Raw genomic sequence first — 18,861 nt, forward strand, 5'->3', positions numbered from 1 at the left:
GTGCACAGTGTACAAGGAATACCTTAGGGAGTTTCTTGAGGTTTTCATGGATTTGCATCAATTCCTGGTTCCTTAAGAAGGTGCTTGAAAACTGAAGATTATACAGAATATCCCTCAATCTACTTAAATGTCAATTTTGGGTGAGGCATGGAGTAATACTAGGCCACATTATTATTTATGAGCATGGCATCTCTACTAATGCAAGGTAAAGCTAATTCGTGAGCTTCCACCACATTTGGGTGTTTCCAAGATTAAAGTAACTCGTGCCCCAAATCCCCCTAAAGGCACCCTCAAATGTCAAATCCAAGTGTGTGTGGAGACCAAATCCATACCTCTAACGTCAACTCCCTCTTCTAGTTTTTCCACTTCGCCTCGTGTGCCAACAAATCCCCCTAAAGGCACCCTCAAATGTCAAATCCAAGTGTGTGTGGAGACCAAATCCATACCTCTAACATCAACTCCCTCTTCTAGTTTTTCCACTTCGCCTCGTGTGCCAACACCACCTTCAGAAAATTCAAAAGAGCTCATGGACCTTGAGAGAAGCAAGAGGCAACACCTTGTCCATGTGCAGTGGCCCTACACGTCCTTATTGTTCCCATCTAAAAAGAGCAACCCATGGTATTGAGCCCCAAGGATAACTATGAACACACTTTTGAGGCATCACCCCAAGAAACCCCGGAGCTCAAACAGATCACCACAATACCTATGTGCACCACACCACAACATCAACTCGTTAATTGGAAGACCAAAGTTCAAACGAGCACACCAGCCAAGCCAATACACCAACCAAGCCGAGCCAAACCGACTCCGATGGCGTCTAAGATTTCATCTCGTAGATGGGCAAGCAGTACCACACCACAACATCAACTGACCAGTTGGAAGGCCAAAGTTCAAACAAGCACACCAACCAATGCACCAACCAAGTCAAGCCAAAACCAACTCTAGTGGCATCCAAGCTTTTATTGTAGATGGGCAATTGACTCTCCACCATGCATGATAAGCAAATCCCAACTCATATGTATATATGTAACGTAACCCTCCCTACTCAACTGTATAGTCACTACCTTCATCGAGAATGATAAAAAGCACAAAAGTCTTAAAAAAATATCAAGAATGGTTAAACCCAAAAAAAAAACTCAAATCGGTGATCTCAAAAGTTAGATCACTTGATTAGTGATCTAAACTTGGATCGACAAGGGTCGAGTGGCTCACTCGGGTTCATTTTAGGCTCAAAGGTTGGTTTTTGGATTCTTTGGTACAATCTAAAAAGCTGAATCACAATTTGAGCAAGTAAGATCAATGATTTAAGAAGCAGGGATCGCTTGGTGATCTCAAAAGGTAATTCACCCGATTGATGACCTAAAATCAAATTGACAAGAGTCGAGTGACTCACTCGGGTTCATTTTAAGCTCAAGGGTTGATTTTTGAATTCTTTGGTGCAATCTAAAAAAGCTAAATCGCAATTTGAGCAAGTAGGATCGATGATTCAAGAAGCATGGGAAGGGATTGCAAGTGGGATTGCCACTTATTGAGTTGTCGATCCAAGAAGTGGGATCGACGATTCAATAAGTGGAATCGAAGAAGTGGGATTGGCGATTCAATAAATGATCCGAGAAGCAATAATCCAAGATGTGTTGTAACAAGACCGCTTCAAACACAATACAAAATATTGGTAGACAACAAGACAAGATCAAATAGATAGAGAGAGAGAGAGAGAGAGAGAGAGAGAGAGAGAGAGAGAGAGAGAGATTTTATTATATTGCAAGAGAGGTTACAACGGAAAAAGTACTTCTACATAGAAGCTCGAACACACCCCCGAGCGTTTGTATGCATAGGCTGCCTTGATCACACTCACACTCTCAATCGCACTCTCAATCGCAATCACGCTCTCAATCACATTCACAATCGCAATCACAAGAGGTCTCGCGATATATGTGTCACACACACACTCGCGGTATGCCGAATATAGAGAGATGCGTTCTCCAAAAATAGCCAAAAGCGAGATGGTGCTCCAAAAGCGCCCGGCCCTTTCCTACAAATTTTGGCGCGTGGTCGATGCTGCAAAACGTGGTAAAAAACAAAAGAAAACTTTTCGAAAAGATTAGCAAAGTTGAGTTTGTTTTTTTTTCACTGGAAAAATCGACCCTTCTTCAAGCTTCCGTATCTGCAAAACTGGAATTTACCTGCGCTCGTGAGATAGTGTTTTGTTCTCCTCGGTGAGCTCTATAAGCGCTGTGAGACACTCTCTCTCCAGACTTGCCTCCGAATTCTCAAAAAACAAACTTTAATATTGAATTTTCTATAAAGAGAATGAAAAACATGTATTTTCTTACTTTTTCTCTAATCTAAGGCATCAAACGAGATTGAAAACGACTAAAGTATGAAACCTTCACTCTGTCAAAGTTGTTCTATGTGATAAAGACTACATTTCAGACATACAAAACTTTTTCTAATTCAATCCATAACATGCTCAAAAATCAATCCCAATGTATGCACTTGTGAAGGTGGGATGAGTCACTGTCAGAACATGCCCATATGAGACTTTGCACAAATATCCAAAATCACCTAAAAATCACTTTTAAACTTTATCTACATGCATGATACAAAAAAGTTTATTAAGTTTTTTTACTACCCTTACTCTTTGTGTGTGTGTGTGTGTGTGTGTGTGTGTGTATGCATACATACATACATACATATCTACACATATAATATACGTACGCGAGAGAGAGAGAGAGAGAGAGAGAGAGAGAGAGAGAGCAAGAAGAACGAGGACAAGAGATGTATTTTCATTTTAAAAACATATAAAAGCAAAAAAATATAGCTTTTGTACTAAAAGTTCCTTATTGACAATCGTATAAAAATAAACTTTATAATTTATTTTTTCAAATGCTTACTTGTGTTGAGAAGAAATTTAAAACTTTGTATTCAAATCAAAAACAACTTTCTACAAAATGTGGATTTTTTATAGCAAGATGAGACATGGGTTCATTTAGTTACACTAAAGATCTTATTTCCAAGAATTTTCAAATCACAGAGCTTGAAAATAACAAGAGCAAATAAAGATAACATACAAAGTCAAAAGTTGTGTTAAATATTCATATAGAGCTTGAAAATAACGAGTGAATAGAGACAACATTCAAAAGTCAAACTTTGTCTTGAATTTCCATGGAGTGGACCATAATAATTGTTGACAATTAAAATTTTGAAATGTTGGTACAAATTCTCAATAGTTTAGCCCATGCATATGGAAACACCAATCATATAAACAATTTTCTCTTCGCATATCTCAATGTTTTTTGTGAAAAAAATCACTTAAATGATCATACAAAATGTAAAAGTACCTTGATAGAAATTAGGTTTTCCCTACATTTTGTTTCTTTGATTTTTTTATGCGTACATGAAAAATAAGATTAGTGTAACCATATAAAGTAAGCAATGATGCATAGCCACCTAATTAAATCTTTTAGGTCATGCTTTACACAAATAGTAAAATATAGCATGACTATGTAGCATGCTTACCAAATGTATAGCCTTGAAACTTTATGCTTAATCTACTCCCTAGATTTTGGAGGAAAATCTCTCTCTCTCTCTCTCTCTCTCTCTCTCTCTCTCTCTCTCTCTCTCTCTCTCTCTCTCTCTCTCTCTCTCTCTACATACACATGCACACACACACACACACATATTGAATCTTTATACACACAAACACACACATATATTAGATCTTTGCACGCACGCACACACACACACACATTGAATCTTTATGTTTAACCTACTCCCTAGATTTTGGAGGAAAATCTCTCTCTCTCTCTCTCTCTCTCTCTCTCTCTCTCTCTCTCTCTCTCATACACACACACATGCATACAAACATTCTAGGTTGGTTTTCACAAACTATTTTTTTAAACTTTTATGAGATAGCTATGTCAAAATCATGTTCTTCACATTCTATAATGCAATTATAATATTTATGTCTACTCATTACGTATTGCAAAGTGCCAACATATTCTTTCCTTAGATATTCTTACAATACAATATATGTTTATCACATCCAAGATTTATGTAAGCTTCACTTGAAGCCCCATTAAGATTTCATTGATGTTAGCTAAGAGAAAATGTTTTGTCTTTTTTAGGAATAGGAGTATATATTATGTTTATCACATCCAAGATTTATGTAAGCTTTACTTAAAGTTCCCATTGAGATTTGTTTGATGTTAGCTAAGTTGTTTTGCCTTTTTTTAGGAATAGAAATACTCATAAATCATCAATGGACATTTATTTAATGATTGGAGGTCATATTAAAATTGCATTGTGCAAGCTTTATCCATTTATCATGATTATTTTGTGCATGTTCAACCAAAAATAAATAAATAAACCTTTTTTCCTCTTTTTATAACTTAGCTGAATAAAAAATTTGTTCCAAATAAAAATTATATTGGTATTTTTAAACCCTTTTTCAAAATTTGTTTATGCATGAAAAAGAGGGTTGTTTTATTTTTGAAGAATAATTCTTAAGGCACACACTAAGAGAGAGAGAGATAAAAGTTCCAATGCACTATGTTAATAGCATAAAGTCTTGAATGGTTTGTGAAGACCAAAACGTTCCTAGAAATTCAACCATTTTAATGTCCAAGTAGAAACATGCATGATGTCCCTATCCAAGAAAGTAATTGTTTTCTTTAACAAACAAGAGCACAACATTTATATGCAAGATAGAGTATGCTGTTTCTAGTCTAAATTAGTGCATGGAAAATAAAAATCATACAAGAACACAATATTTATATGTAATATAGAGTATGCTATTTCTAGTGTAAATTAGTGCATGGAAAATAAAAATCATGCAAAGCTAAAAGTTGTCTCCAAATATTAACATAAACATGGTGTGGGCACAAACAATTGTAATGGTGTGTAAATTGATAACTTGTCTCTTTCTAACATAAAAATGTTCTATATAATAATAATAAACACATGCAATCACAACCTTTTTCTATACAATAAGAATAAACACATGCAAATCAAAACACTAAGCATGCAAACCTTTTTCTCCAAACACACTTTTCAGTGCTTCCAAGTTTCAAAAAGAACATCACATGTGTGATAGTGAAAATGGAAAAGCACCTTAACTTAAAATCAACAGTTTCACTCATTTGAACACACTTTTCAATGCTTCCAAGTTTCAAGAAGCATATCACGTGTGCTAGTGAAAATGGAAAAGCACCTTATCTTAAAATTAACTTCGCTCATTTGTACATGTAAAATGGGATTAGAGAAAATAAAATAATAATCAATGATTTATAATCACCTATCAAAACAAATAAAGCTAGGGGTATTTAGGATGGTTTCCAAAATTATAGTCTTTAATTTACACTTCGACTGTGTGCAATTGTCTAGCATAGTCCACTTGTTTCACTTTGACCACAATATAGTTGTTAAGCATGGTAATACTTGTTACGCCTCAACAACATACACTTATCAAGCATGGTCTCAAGCTATGCCAATACCACTAGGTAATCAATATGGCACACTAGCATAGGTGCCAATTCACTAGGATGGCACACTAGCGGCCGGGTGTCCCTGTACAACTAAAGGGTGGACATTATGTAACATCCCTCCTACTTGGATAAGCAATTGACGTCAAATGCGTGTTTGCTTATTACAAGAAAAGGAGATCACTTGTCATATACTGAAAATTTCATATAAGTATAGTTCAAGATAGAAGGGCCAGTTCCTCCAAGAAGTCTACTTTTGATGCATAAGAACTCTCCTTGAAATTTGTAAAAAGTATTAAATAAATTTATTCTAAAGATAAACAAATGAATATGTTACCCTAAAGAGTCGGAATAGTCGTCGTGGTAGTCTTGTTCTTCATCATCATCAATCATATTGATTCCAAGTGAAATAAACTTAAATAACAAATATTAAATAAAACTTAATGATGTAAAAATAAAATCCAAAAGTAAGAGACTCTTACCTTGATGTATTGTTGGCTACAAAATGAAAAGGTTAAGAGAAAAAGAGAATTCAAAACAATTCATTAATAACTGAAAATATAATTATTCGATAAGGATGAGGACTTATCGTGTGTAATAATTATCGGAAACTCAACATGATCCCATGGTAGAGATCATAACCTAAGTCGAGAGTCCTTGCAAAGCTGAGAAATGTCTAAAATGATTAAGTCCAAACAAAATAAGTATAACAATAATCACCTTTTTAAAAATAAATAAATAAAATTTTCTCTTTCTTTATTTCTTTTCTTTTCCTTCTTCTTCTTCTTCTTCTTCTTCTTCTTCTTCTTCTTCTCTCTCCTCTTCTGTTTCTCGTCTCTCCTCCTCCTCCTCTTCTTCTTCTTCTTATTTTCTCTCTTCCTCTTCCTCCTCTTCTTCTTCTCTTCCTTCTCTCTTTTCTTCTTCTTCTCCTCTTCTCTTTCTTTCTCTCTCCTCTTCTTCTTCTTCTTCTTCTTTTCTCCCATAGCGCTTCTCATGCTACCACGCGGTTTGCTTTTTATCCCACATAATGGCTTGCTTGTCGAAGAAGACAAAGTGATTAGCAAATAATTAAGATATGATTAGTGAGTAACTAACAAATAGCTTAATGTAGGCATGGATAATAAAAAACCAGCAAATTCTCATTAGGCCAATGCCTCAATTTATAGAGTTTACATCAAAGAATCTAATCCCACCGATTTCTCCTTAATTCACTCCTCCACCTCTTTTGCTTGATTCTCTCCACCTCTCCCAGGATATCTCCACACCTCCCAGGATATCTCCACACTTCCTAAATCTTCTCATGCTACCCTTTATTCTCTCCCAGTAGATTTTTCTCACCTTTTCACAGGTTCTTTCACATTTACAGATTCTCTTTTACAGCCTCTAACCAAGGGCTTGTTCCCGCACACACCCTATTCACTTGTATTTTCAACACCTCCCCTCAAGTGAATACTCCTAGAACACTTAGACCCTATACCAAGTTTCTCTCTTACTTGATAGTCCGCGACCAGTGCCTACACCTCCCCTCAAGTTAACTTAGCACACCTGGACCCTATATCAAGTTTCTCTCTTACTTGATAGCCCGCGACTAGTGCCTCAAGTTCCTAAACTCATAGTCCTTGACACTCTCTCTCTTTCTATGTGTCCAAGGCTACTACAAGTGCCCGTGACCTTGACTAAAGTGCTCACACATACATATATCTACCACGTGGCCCACATCATCGGTGGCTCAGAGGTGGTTTTACTTTGTTGGGGCAGGTTACATTGGGTTGTGGGGTTTCTCTCTCTCTCTCTCTCTCTCTCTCTCTCTCTCTCTCTCTCTCTCTCTCTCTCTCAGAGATTTTCACATGGCTCCTCACTCTTTGGAGCCTCACATCTTCTCTTGTCTTCATTCTTCTTGTCGTGGCAGCTTCTCTTCACGCGTCCCTGTCTTCCTCTTCTTTCACTCTTCTTGTGGCAGCTTCTCTTCTCGTGTCTGTGTCTTCCTTCAATGCTTCCTCTAGATCTTCTTCTCGGTGTGGATCCTCTTCTTGGAAAGAGATGTTCTTCTTCTTCCATGGCTAGGGCCATGAGCTTGTCCGTCAGGTCTTCTTGCTCCATGTGAGCAACATGTTTAAATGTTTTGTTGACAGTTCTTTTGGGCTTTTGCTGTTTATCTTGTGTCATTATGAATGCAAACCCAAATTTATGCGGGAGGTCTTACCTCTTGCCTTATTCTGGACAAGGGTAGTGTCTGATCCCATATTTACACTGATGTAATGTGTCCAATACATAATGCATAAAGCATTCATTCTTATGCACATTCCCAAATACAACTCTGGCTGTGAATAATCTTGAATTTGAGTGTGATTTGCAATTATAACCAAGGGTTAAATGTAAAATGATGATTATCACAAATTTATCAGCACAATTTTACCAGAAATTACATTAAATCAAGGGTAACCAATTTGTACGGAATGGTTGGAGTATCAAACCAACTCGGAATTGCAATCTGAAGTTATAGGGATCTATAACAGATACCTAATGGTTAATTTCAACCCTCAATTGCACCAAAATATAGTGATTAGCATTGATTAATCATTGATTAGTAAATTAATCCTCTATTTTGTGTGCAGAAAATAGAGTATGCGGGGAGTCTAGATCTGGGACTTTAGACTTCAAATGAGCTCAAATGCTTTCAAGGCCATCAATAGTAATGAGTCTAGTAGAGGATTAAGCCAAGAAACACAAGATTTGACCAAACATTGAATGCTTAATCTCTGTTTTACCAAAGTCACCTGTAGATTTGATGAAGAGCTTGGATCTCATTGTAGACTTGATCAAATTGAATTCTAACTTCACCAGCTTGTAGAGCATGCTTGAAAACACCTGGGGCTAAGAGGAATTAGGCTGATTCACCTTGAGTGAGTGTAGATCTGAGATCTTCTGCTGAAAAACGGTGCCTGCTAAAACAGCGATTTCTCCTTCGTCCGTTGGCGATTTGCGCTTCTTTCTTGACTGGCTAGAGCACAAGGATGTTGGCTATCTATGGATAGAAGCAATGGGCCTAATTTTAAGTGTGCAAGGAGAATGAGCTCCTCCACTAGCTGGGGGTACAGAGGTGAGTTGAAAAATAACTAAAAATTTGATTATTTTCTAGTTATCTACTAATCTTGATTAATTAGATAATGGGCTCATAAACCTGATGGATTCTAGGCATGGATTTGATACCATGTTGAAATTAGAGCAATGTGATGAGCTATGGTGGATCAAATACTAGAATCAACATCATTAACAAAGTGATTAGCAAGATGTAACAAATAGCTTAATGTAGGCATGGATAATAAACCAGTAAATTCTCATTAGGCCAATGCCTCAATTTATAGAGTTTATATTAAATCATCTAATCCCACTAATTTCTCCTTAATTCACTCCATCGCTTTTGCTTGATTCTCTCCACCTCTCCCAGGATATCTCCACACCTCCCAGAATATCTCCACACTTCCTAAATCTTCTCATGCTACCCTTTATTCTCTCCCAGTAGATTCTTCTCACCTTTTCACAAGTTCTTTCATATTTACAGATTCTCTTTTATAGCCTCTAACCAAGGGCTTGTTCCCGCACACACCCTATTCACTTGTATTTTCAACATTATCCTTTGGACCACTTGTCCTCAAGTATTCTACTTCACCTCTCAGCCTTGATCCACATATCCTTGCCTCAAGCATCAAATTATGGGTCATGATCCACTTGATCCTTGTCAAATTTTTAGTCTATTAAGTAGGGTCATGACATGCTCGCACCCTTAACAAGATTTACAATCGTGGATGATAACTCAAGACAAAGTTGCCCAATACTTAGGTTTGGCTTCCCAAGTTTTATCTAACTCAAACAAGAACTTAATAACAAATTCTCACACAAAGTCTCACTCTATCTAGATTTCGTGACTTTCAAAACTTTTGCACATAATTGGATATTTTGAAGTTATTGCTGTATCAACAAACTGTTACATGTTCTCATGAAAATGAGAGTTGTCATCTCCAAGAATCCATTAATCTCAATAGTCTATGATATAATGGGGGCCATGGCATTCATTTCGTCACTTTCAAAGTAGTGTCCCAGTTTGTTTGTTCATGGGCACTTTCGGCTATCCTTTGGTTTTGGCTATAGAAGGAAAGCACTCAATGCGGATGGCTCAATCTCTTCCTCTTTGAGTTTAGCTATGTGGACTCTTAAATTCCCATTCAAATAAATAAATAAATCCTTTCTTTTCTAAAAAGAAAAAAACCTTTATAAACTCGTGTATTTTTACTAGCACTACAAAAAAAGCCCTACTCCTTTTCTCTAGGAAAAACATGTGCTCACAAGTGCATATTCACTAAGCATCACTCTTTTACAATTGATTGAACATGAGATTGTGATTTTGAAACAAGCATTTTCTTCACAATTTAATTTAATCATCATCACCAAATCTTGACTTTTTTAAGGAAGAATTTTTCCTTCTCCCTAGAGAAAATATTGAACAAGTTCTAGGCTAAGCCAAACCTAACTTTGCTGGAAACCTTGGTACAAACAACCCAAAAAAAACCCACACACCTATTCTCAACATCTCGCCTCTTTCTTAAGCTTCACCTCCTTCAGTCATGCATGCTTGTACTTAGAGTTAGTAATAAAGTCCTTTCTTTGATTATAATAACACTAAAACTATCACCCACTTTTTTAAATGTGTGCATGCTTTTATAGGTATAAAGTCCTTTCTTTGATTATGGGTATAACAACGTAAAACTATCAACCAACTGATTTTTGTGTTGCATTATATACATTCATATATACAACCAACTAATTTTTGTATTGCACTATATACATTCATTCAGAAAAGAAAGAACGTACTCTTTCTTATATAAAAATATTGTGTTCTTTCTTATATAAAAATATTGTGTTCTTTCTCATTCACCAAAAAAAAAAACTATTACCTTCGGAAAGAGTCATGCATGCTTTTATTTGATGGTCAAGTTTCTTATTTTGTTCTTGTCTCCAATGAAGATTGCATGATAGTAATATAATAGAATGTATTTAGACTAGAACATGTTCTCAAGAATCAAATGTTTAACATTAAAAAAAAATTAGGCTAGATAAGGATTATTTGTTCCATAGCCTTTCACAACCATGAAATCTCGTGTCTTTGTAACTTGTTAGTTTTAGCTTTCATTTATTGTGCCTTAGCATTTGGTTCTCTTAGTAAGCATCAAGCTAAATGCATTTACTTGAAGCTTTTCAATCACAGTGGCAATAGGATGTTCCTTAACAAGATGTGGAAATTGAGGTGCACTGAGGGGATTCAGGTCGCAAGGTGGAAATTTTACTTTTCCTCATAAGTGAAGGCTTTCTTATGGATCTCTAGGTTTTAAAATGTTGAGATTTGTGGTGCCATTGAGCATAGGGTACGGGAAAGACATGAGTAGAGGACCAGGATCAAGAGAATTCAGCCACGTCACACTTAGACATTATCCCAAATGAGCACATTTGCAAAAGGAGTACCTCCCTCATATAAAGGGGTCATTTTCAAGCAATGAATACAATCTTCTCTCAAGTCTTTCTATGACTACAAGTTTCCATCTTATAACCCAATTGGACTTGAGTCAAGCTTAATTAGTTTAATTAGTTCATCATTATGTTTGTAATTAGGCTTCATCCTCCATAGGACTAGAGTAAGTTAATTAGTGGTCACCATTATTAAGCTTCCATATCTAGGATTAGGGTACCATGAATTTCATCATGGTATCAGAGCCTCCCCTCTCTCCTTCAACTTCTCATTAGCACTTCTCTAGCATTTTACACTAATCATATCATTAGTGTCCCTAATTCCATCTTATCTTCTTCTGCCCCTTTCTGGCCAAAACTTAATTGGCTTGCCATTGCTCATTCCCTTCACCATACCTTAATTCTATGGCTTTCCATGCAAAAGAGTTTAACTCCTTGAGTTAATAAATAGGACCAAGGTAGTGAGAGCTTTAGCCTTCACAGTGTTTAGCCCACCACTGATCGATTTCTTTTAAAAGATTAATTCATTTCTTTTAGTCCAGATCTCCCACAACACTAAATATATGACAAAGGTGATAGTAACTTCCTGCTCTTACGAAGGGGTATTAAAAACCCCAAACAGTAAATGATTTTTCAACACAAACCTGTTTTAAAAGACTTTTGAAAACCTATAAGCATTGATTGTAAGGACATTCAATCATGAGACATTTAACTGATTCTGTAGCTGCTAGGCACCTCTTGCATAGGGGAGATGCCATGTTCCTATTGTCATAGCAAGTTTTTCATCATAGGGAAGAGCCCCACATTGAGGCTAGCAGGGCCCTGTTGTCTTCGTAAGCTTTGAAAAGATTTAGCCCATTTGGATTTTAGCCAATATTTCCCCCATAATTTATTCAGAGAACTGTAGTTAATTCTATCACACCAAGAGAGATAAATCTGTTTGGTATTAGGAAAATGAAAATTTCTCATGGAAGGCCAAACCGAGTCTGTGTAGCAAAAATCAATAGCTCTCACCTAGGAGTCTATGTGACACAAAGCATTATGGCTTCCTCTAAGAGCTCTAAAGAGTCCGGTCAATAAAGGGGTTTTTTCAAGGTTTCTTATTTCAAAGGTTTTTATTTTTATTTTTATTTATTTTTATTTTTTTGGGAGGGTGGCGGGGCTTCCATAAGCTGGAAAGAAAGAAATGACTGCATTAGAAGCTTGCAAAATCCTGAACGAAAATTGAGTTTCATGAAAGTCTCTGCACACCCCAAACAGATGACGCCATCACCATAGCCATCGTCCTTGTCATGCTTTACCAAATACTCTCTTCAGCATCGACCTGACCACGGCTTCTTACTGACTCAAATAAAAAGCACCACAAAGCGCGTGGAGCGAGTCAACTAACCATCGCCATCGCCAGGAAGGAAAAAACAGCAAAATTGGTGCCGAAGTCAAGCTAGCGTGCTTTTTCCTCCCCCTCTTAGTCAAGTTTGAATTTCTGTTATGTAGATGAACTAGTTTTAGGCTTCGTCTGGAGCTCCTTGTGGTGTGGTGGCTTCTTGTTTTTCTGCGGGGTTGCAGCCATGGTTACCAGTACTGCAAACGTGACATGCCCGACGTCTATGGAGGCCGTTTCCAATGGCGTTTGGCAGGGAGACAACCCTATCAATTTTTCGCTACCCCTCCTGATTGTGCAGACGTGCTTGGTTCTGGTGGTAACCCGCATCTTGGCCGTCGTTCTCAAACCCCTCAGACAACCCCGCGTGATCGCAGAAATCATTGTAAGTACTCCTATCCATGCATGCTGATTGTTCTTAAGAAATCTTTACCCTTGTTTTTGAAGAGATCATCACTGTAATCATGCCATGTTTTGATTTAACCGTGGTGTTTGTATGCTTCTCTCCTTCTCTCTCTCTCTCTCTCTCTCGATTATCATGTTTTACAATTCTTGCCCTCTTCCTGGTTGTGGTTTTTTATGGTGTTTTCCTCCTCGTGGTTATAGTTTTTTGTGGTGTTTTTCTGCTGTTTAGAGTTTTCTCTCTTCCTGATTAATCATCCTGATTATGTTTTTTTTGTGGTTTCTTCCTCTTGGGTCAATATTTTCCTTCTTCTAGTGCCCTTCCAAGTTATGTCATGTCTGTAGTGCCCTCCTGGTTATTATTCAGATTTACAGCCTTATGGTTATGGTTTTTCTTCATAGCCTCGTGGTTATGGTTACTCTTCCACTCCATGGTGTACACATCTGGCTATAGCTGTTATGAAAGCAAACAAGTGTAGACCTCACTTACAGGTTTTGCGCAGTCCATTTTTGAATAGGCACTAGAATTTTACTCAACCAGCCAAACACCATGTTTACTGTGTATTCTCTGTCAATGTTTTGATTGCTACTTTCTGGATGTATACTTCATCATCTTGCTGCTGCAGATTATGAGGTTCATTTTAAATTTATTTATTTTTTTCATGGAACAGGGAGGGATCTTGCTTGGACCATCTGCTTTAGGTCATAGTGCCAGCTACATCAATTATATCTTTCCAAATAAGAGCATAACTGTGCTTGACACTGTCGCCAACCTAGGCCTTATCTTTTTCCTTTTCCTTGTGGGCCTTGAGCTTGATCTGCAAGCTATCAGGAGGACAGGAAAAGAAGCCTTGGCCATTGCAGCAGCTGGGATTTCTGTCCCGTTTGGTGCAGGTGTTGGTGTTTCACTTGTTTTACACAAAACCATTGCGGGCAACGGAAGTTTTGCCCCCTTTCTAGTATTCATGGGGGTGGCCATGTCAATAACGGCTTTTCCTGTCTTGGCACGGATTCTTGCAGAGCGGAAACTATTAACCACAGATGTGGGACAGATGGCTATGTCGGCAGCTGCTGTCAATGATGTTGCGGCCTGGATTCTTCTAGCATTAGCAGTTTCCCTGTCAAGCTCTGGAAAGAGTCCTTTGATAGCAATTTGGGTGTTGCTATGCGGTCTTGCTTTTGTGATTGTGATGTTCCTTGTTGTCAGACCATTGATGTCCTTCATTGCAAAGCAGACAGTGGAAAACGAGCCTGTTAATGAGCTTCATGTGGCGATAACCCTCGCTGGAGTCTTGGCTGCTGGTTTTGCAACAGATGCTATCGGGATTCACGTCATTTTTGGTGCTTTTGTATTTGGGCTCATCATACCAAAGGAGGGGCCATTTGCGGGAATCCTGATTGAGAAAATTGAAGATTTGGTCACAACTCTGATGTTACCTCTGTATTTTGCTTCCAGTGGATTGAAGACTAACATTGGAGCCATCCACAATGCGCAATCCTTTGGCCTTCTGGTTCTTGTTATTACCACAGCATGTGTGGGGAAAATATCCGGTACTTTTGCTGTGGCTTCCCTCCACAAGATGAGCGTCAGGAAATCCCTGACCCTGGGCTTTCTCATGAATACAAAGGGTTTGGTGGAGCTTATTGTTCTCAACATTGGCAAGGATCGAAAGGTAATCTAGCTTATTTTAGTTGCTTGTATAGATAAAGGAAGCCATGAACACAATGCTTGAGTATTCTAATAAGATGAACTTTTCCTTATTCCAGGTCCTTAATGATGAGACATTTGCCATTATGGTTTTAATGGCCCTGTTCACAACATTTATCACTACACCTACGGTGATGGCATTGTATAAGCCAGCACGGAATCCAGTACCTTACAGTCGGAGAACGCTCTATGTGCCAGGCAACAAGTCAGATGCAGAGCTGCGTGTATTGGCCTGTGTGCATGGGATGCCAAACATCCATGCCATCATTAACCTGGTAGAGGCTTCCAGGGGAACAAGGAAGAGACCCCTCCGCATGTACATTCTGCATTTGCTTCAATTGACAGAAAGGTCATCTTCTATCATGAAAGTGCAGCAAGTTCAGCGAAACGGTCTGCCATCTAGTGATTACCATGACAACATGGACCGTGTTGTCCTTGCCTTTGAAGCATATGGGCAATTAAGCAAGGTTACTGTTCAAGCCATGAGTGCCATCTCGAACTTTGATGATATGCATGAAGACATTTGTGCTACTGCTGGAGAAAAGAGGGCTGCCTTTATCATAGTCCCCTTTCACAAGCATGCCCGCCCTCTGGATGGTGTTTGGGAGGGCAATAACCCGGGTTTAAGAAATGTCAATCATAAAGTTCTTCTACACGCTCCCTGCTCAGTTGGCATTCTAGTTGACCGTGGCATTGGTAAAGCTTCTCTATCTTCGAGCCACATAGATCACAATGTTGCAGTTCTGTTTTTCGGTGGTCCCGATGACAGGGAGGCTCTTGCATTTGGCTACCGCATGGCAGAGCATCCTGGTGTGAAGCTAAAGGTATTTAGATTTGTTTATGGACCAAGCCATGATCATGTCTCAATAGAAATGCCGACTGATGGAGATGGAAGGCATAGCCACAATGATGGAGATGTGCATTCAAGATTTTCTTGTAGCTCAGCACTGTATGAGACTTATGACTTCATGGTGACATCAGGATTTGATATGGCACAAGAGTGCAAACTGGATGAGGAGTGCCTGAAGCTGGTGAAGGAAAGGGCTTCCTCGGCATCCCCAGACACCAAGGAAACACAATCTTCCATTCTATATGAGGAGAGAGAGGTTAGCAACCCCTTGGAGGCTGCAATTGAGATAGGAAAGATCAAAGCATTTAATCTATTATTAGTGGGTAGGGGGAGAAGGCCATCACCATTAATTGCACCACTAGCAGGGCGACAAGCAGAGTTCCCGGAGCTAGGTCCAGTTGGTAATGTACTCATTACCCATGGCCACAGCTCTATACTTGTCATACAACAGCACGATCCAGTGTTAGTAAAAGAGGAATTACATTCTACAAAAGCAGATGTTTCTTTCTGGAAGAGAAACGGAGTGCTTTCTCGCGGCCTTCTCGTTGCCACAGGGCCCCGTTCAACTGTTCCCTCCTCTCCTTCTAATCCAGAATCTCCTTCACCTGTGTAGTCAGTGGGCGCTCGTGTCAACTCGCCGGCACGTACCAAATACACGATTATACCAGCAGTGCGGTAGAGCAATTTGTGTGTGTTTGAGGTAAGGTCTCGTGATAGAGCAATTTGTGTGTGTTTGAGGTAAGGTCTCGTGATAGAGTCTTACTTCCAGGTATCATCAGTAAGGACACTGCTTGGTAAAAATAAAAATCTCGCATTAAAAAAAACACGATTATTGGTCTTCCTATACATGCCTACTGACATAATCATTATGCTATCCAATAATTCGAACATTTTACTTGCCTAATTTAGCCGCACACATGCAGCAGCAGATGTATGAGTGCTCCAGAGGAAGGAAAGGGTGCAATTATAGTCAACATTATCGGATAGCCCGGTGGAGAAGCCGTTCTCATCCCGGATTCTGGCCCACTTGTCGCCTTTAATCCAGAAAAATGGGTGAAAGTTTTCTTTTAAAAAGGGAAAAATAAAACAAAAAACAAAAAATGGGTGAAAAGAAAAGAGTGCAACAAGAAAAAATCGCAAAATAAAAATAAAAAATCCTCAAGAACCATGGGCGAAAAGGTGCGTTCCTCACAAAAAGAAAATTTGAAAAATTAAAAATCCTGAACAGATTTTGGATGAGACTTAACACTAGAATCTGAAGCTTTCCTTCAAAGGGTGGACATAAGTAGTTAGTGTGGATGGGGTGAAGGCGTACCTTTTGAACCAACACAGATTAGAAGATTTTAAACCCCTCTAATTTCATTGTAATTTTGAATGGAAATGCATTTACAACAGGCATTTTGTACAGTGGTGATTCTTCATTAGCCTTTTGAATAACCAACATAAGACTTGCAATCGGAAGGCTTCACTGCTTGATTTCCAAGCATACCGAAAGGTCTTTTTTTTTCGTGACAACACGTGGGATAATTCCCTAGTGTCTCGTGTTGAATTACCTCCTTTGGAAATATCATTGCTTTACTTCCTTAAGAATATGATGGGACTTCATGTGCATGAGAGGCTTGCATGAGCACTTAAATTTCTATCAATCACACTTGCACTTGTCTCTTTAGGAGTAACAAGAGCACTCATGTTGATAGGGGGTGGAATCATCATCTAAATGAAATGGAATGAGATCTAAGATGTTTCCAGGCACAAAGGGTTTGACTAAATCTTACGAGGCATAATTTATTCAACTTTTTGGGCTACCTTTTATGCAATGAAGTCTAAGATGTTTCAACGCACAAAGTGTTTGACTAAATTATCATTAAATGTTACAAGGCATAATTTAGTCAGCTTTTTCGGATGCCTTTGGAAATTGAAGGCCTTAAAGGCATTTCAAAATTTAGCCAACTTTATTTTTAAAGCCAATAATAACTATTTGATTGAATGAAAAGGGAGGAATTCTTTCTTTATGATTTGACACGTGCTTTTTTTTAATTTACTCAAAGAAATTTCCACGTATCTCTTTTGTAAGAACTTTATAAAAATTTGTGAAAGAATGAGAGAGTCTAGCCTCTATATGTTAACCGATTTTGTTAACAAGGCTACTCAAATCTCCAAACAACTTCAATAGAGATTTAATACATTGTCCATACTATGATGGCATAAAGATCAACCACAAACACCCACCTATAGACTATACAGCATCCCAAGCGAATGCATGATCTATCATGTTCACACATACAAAATGAATTAGCCTATAAACATCAAGCTTGTAGGAGCAAGGCCTTGTTTCTACCATGTATTAGTATTGTAAGAATTTTTTGGGTAGTTGCCACCATGACTAGAAAAATAGAGAGAACACTATGCGTTTGTGTTTAGCAGAACTACTAAGTGCATCTTAAATCTTCACATAGCTTTGTATGGCATTGAATTATATTCTATCTCTCCACAAAATTTTGTGTATTCATCAATCTAGACTACCTAGGAGAAGAATGTGCTTGCAAGAAAGCATATACACAATTTGAAATACTTATGAGAAGAATACACAAAGGGGAGAGGGTGAGCTTGAGCTTGAGCTCCTTGACAATAACAAGAAAACATATATACACAAGAGCAGACAAGCACTCAAGAGAAATAGATGGCTAAATTTTCTTCTATTCTCTTCTCTTCTCTTCTCTACAACCATAACATAAAGATAAGTGTACATATTATAAGGGACAGTGGCATACGTGCAGCTAGTGTGTCATCCATATATGCACTAGTTAAGCTCGATATCTCAACACTCCTTTATGAGCTCAACTCCATACCTTGCACTCCAAGTAAGCTCCTGAACTTGCAAAGCTTCTTGATATCTCAAAACTTCTTTGTGAGCTCAACTCCATACCCTGCACTCCAAGTAAGCTCATGAACTTGCAAAGCTTCTCTGAACCCAATGCCTTTGTGAAGATGTCAGACGCTTGATCCTTTGTGTAGACGTAAACCAAATCCACATCACCTGCTAGAATCTTCTTCTAGAACTTGCAGAGCTTCTTTGTACCCAATGCCTTTGTGAAGGTGTTAGATGCTTGATCCTTTGTGCTGACATAAACCAAATCCAGATCACCTGCTAGAACCTTATCCCTCACAAAAGGATAATACACCTCAATATGCTTTGTCCATGAAAGACTCGGTTACTAGCCAATTGTATGCTCATGTTGTCACAATAAATGACCACTTCCCTATCCATGGACTCACCCATATCTACAAGCAGCTTCTGAACCAGACTACCTGACATGTTGCCCATATGGCATCGCCCTGTACTCAGCCTCTATACTCAACAAATCAACTGTAGGATTCTTCTTACTAACCGCAACACCCCAAAAAGAAAACATAAAGCCACTAATAGATCTCCTGTCTGAGACACTACCAACCCAATCGACATTTATGAACCCATGTACATGTACTTGTGTCCCAATCTCATAAAGAAGTCCAATCT

The 18,861-nt window shown here is 38.3% G+C and overlaps 1 protein-coding gene across 1 annotated transcript; it reads left to right on the plus strand.

Annotated features, from left to right (window-relative positions):
• The first annotated feature begins 12,477 nt into the window (after positions 1-12,477).
• Positions 12,478-17,022, plus strand: LOC147628535 (cation/H(+) antiporter 18-like). Its single transcript, XM_086813720.1, has 3 exons — positions 12,478-12,769; positions 13,458-14,459; positions 14,554-17,022. Exons 1-3 carry the CDS (start codon positions 12,572-12,574, stop codon positions 15,955-15,957), a joined length of 2,604 nt encoding a protein of 867 aa, XP_086669846.1. The 5' UTR covers positions 12,478-12,571; the 3' UTR covers positions 15,958-17,022.
• The last annotated feature ends 1,839 nt before the right edge of the window (positions 17,023-18,861 follow it).

The sequence above is a fragment of the Cibotium barometz genome, chromosome 19, assembly GCF_041138505.1.
Source record: "Cibotium barometz isolate CiBa-2024 chromosome 19, ASM4113850v1, whole genome shotgun sequence".
Lineage (NCBI taxonomy): Eukaryota > Viridiplantae > Streptophyta > Polypodiopsida > Cyatheales > Cibotiaceae > Cibotium > Cibotium barometz.

What these genes read in the sequence shown, in the direction of transcription:
- LOC147628535 (XM_086813720.1), top strand. Translation starts at nt 12,572, where the DNA reads ATGGTTACCAGTACTGCAAACGTGACATGCCCGACGTCTATGGAGGCC. An exon ending in GCGTGATCGCAGAAATCATT is followed by an intron (nt 12,770 to 13,457) that starts GTAAGTACTCCT and finishes TTCATGGAACAG; the next exon opens with GGAGGGATCTTGCTTGGACC. An exon ending in ACATTGGCAAGGATCGAAAG is followed by an intron (nt 14,460 to 14,553) that starts GTAATCTAGCTT and finishes TCCTTATTCCAG; the next exon opens with GTCCTTAATGATGAGACATT.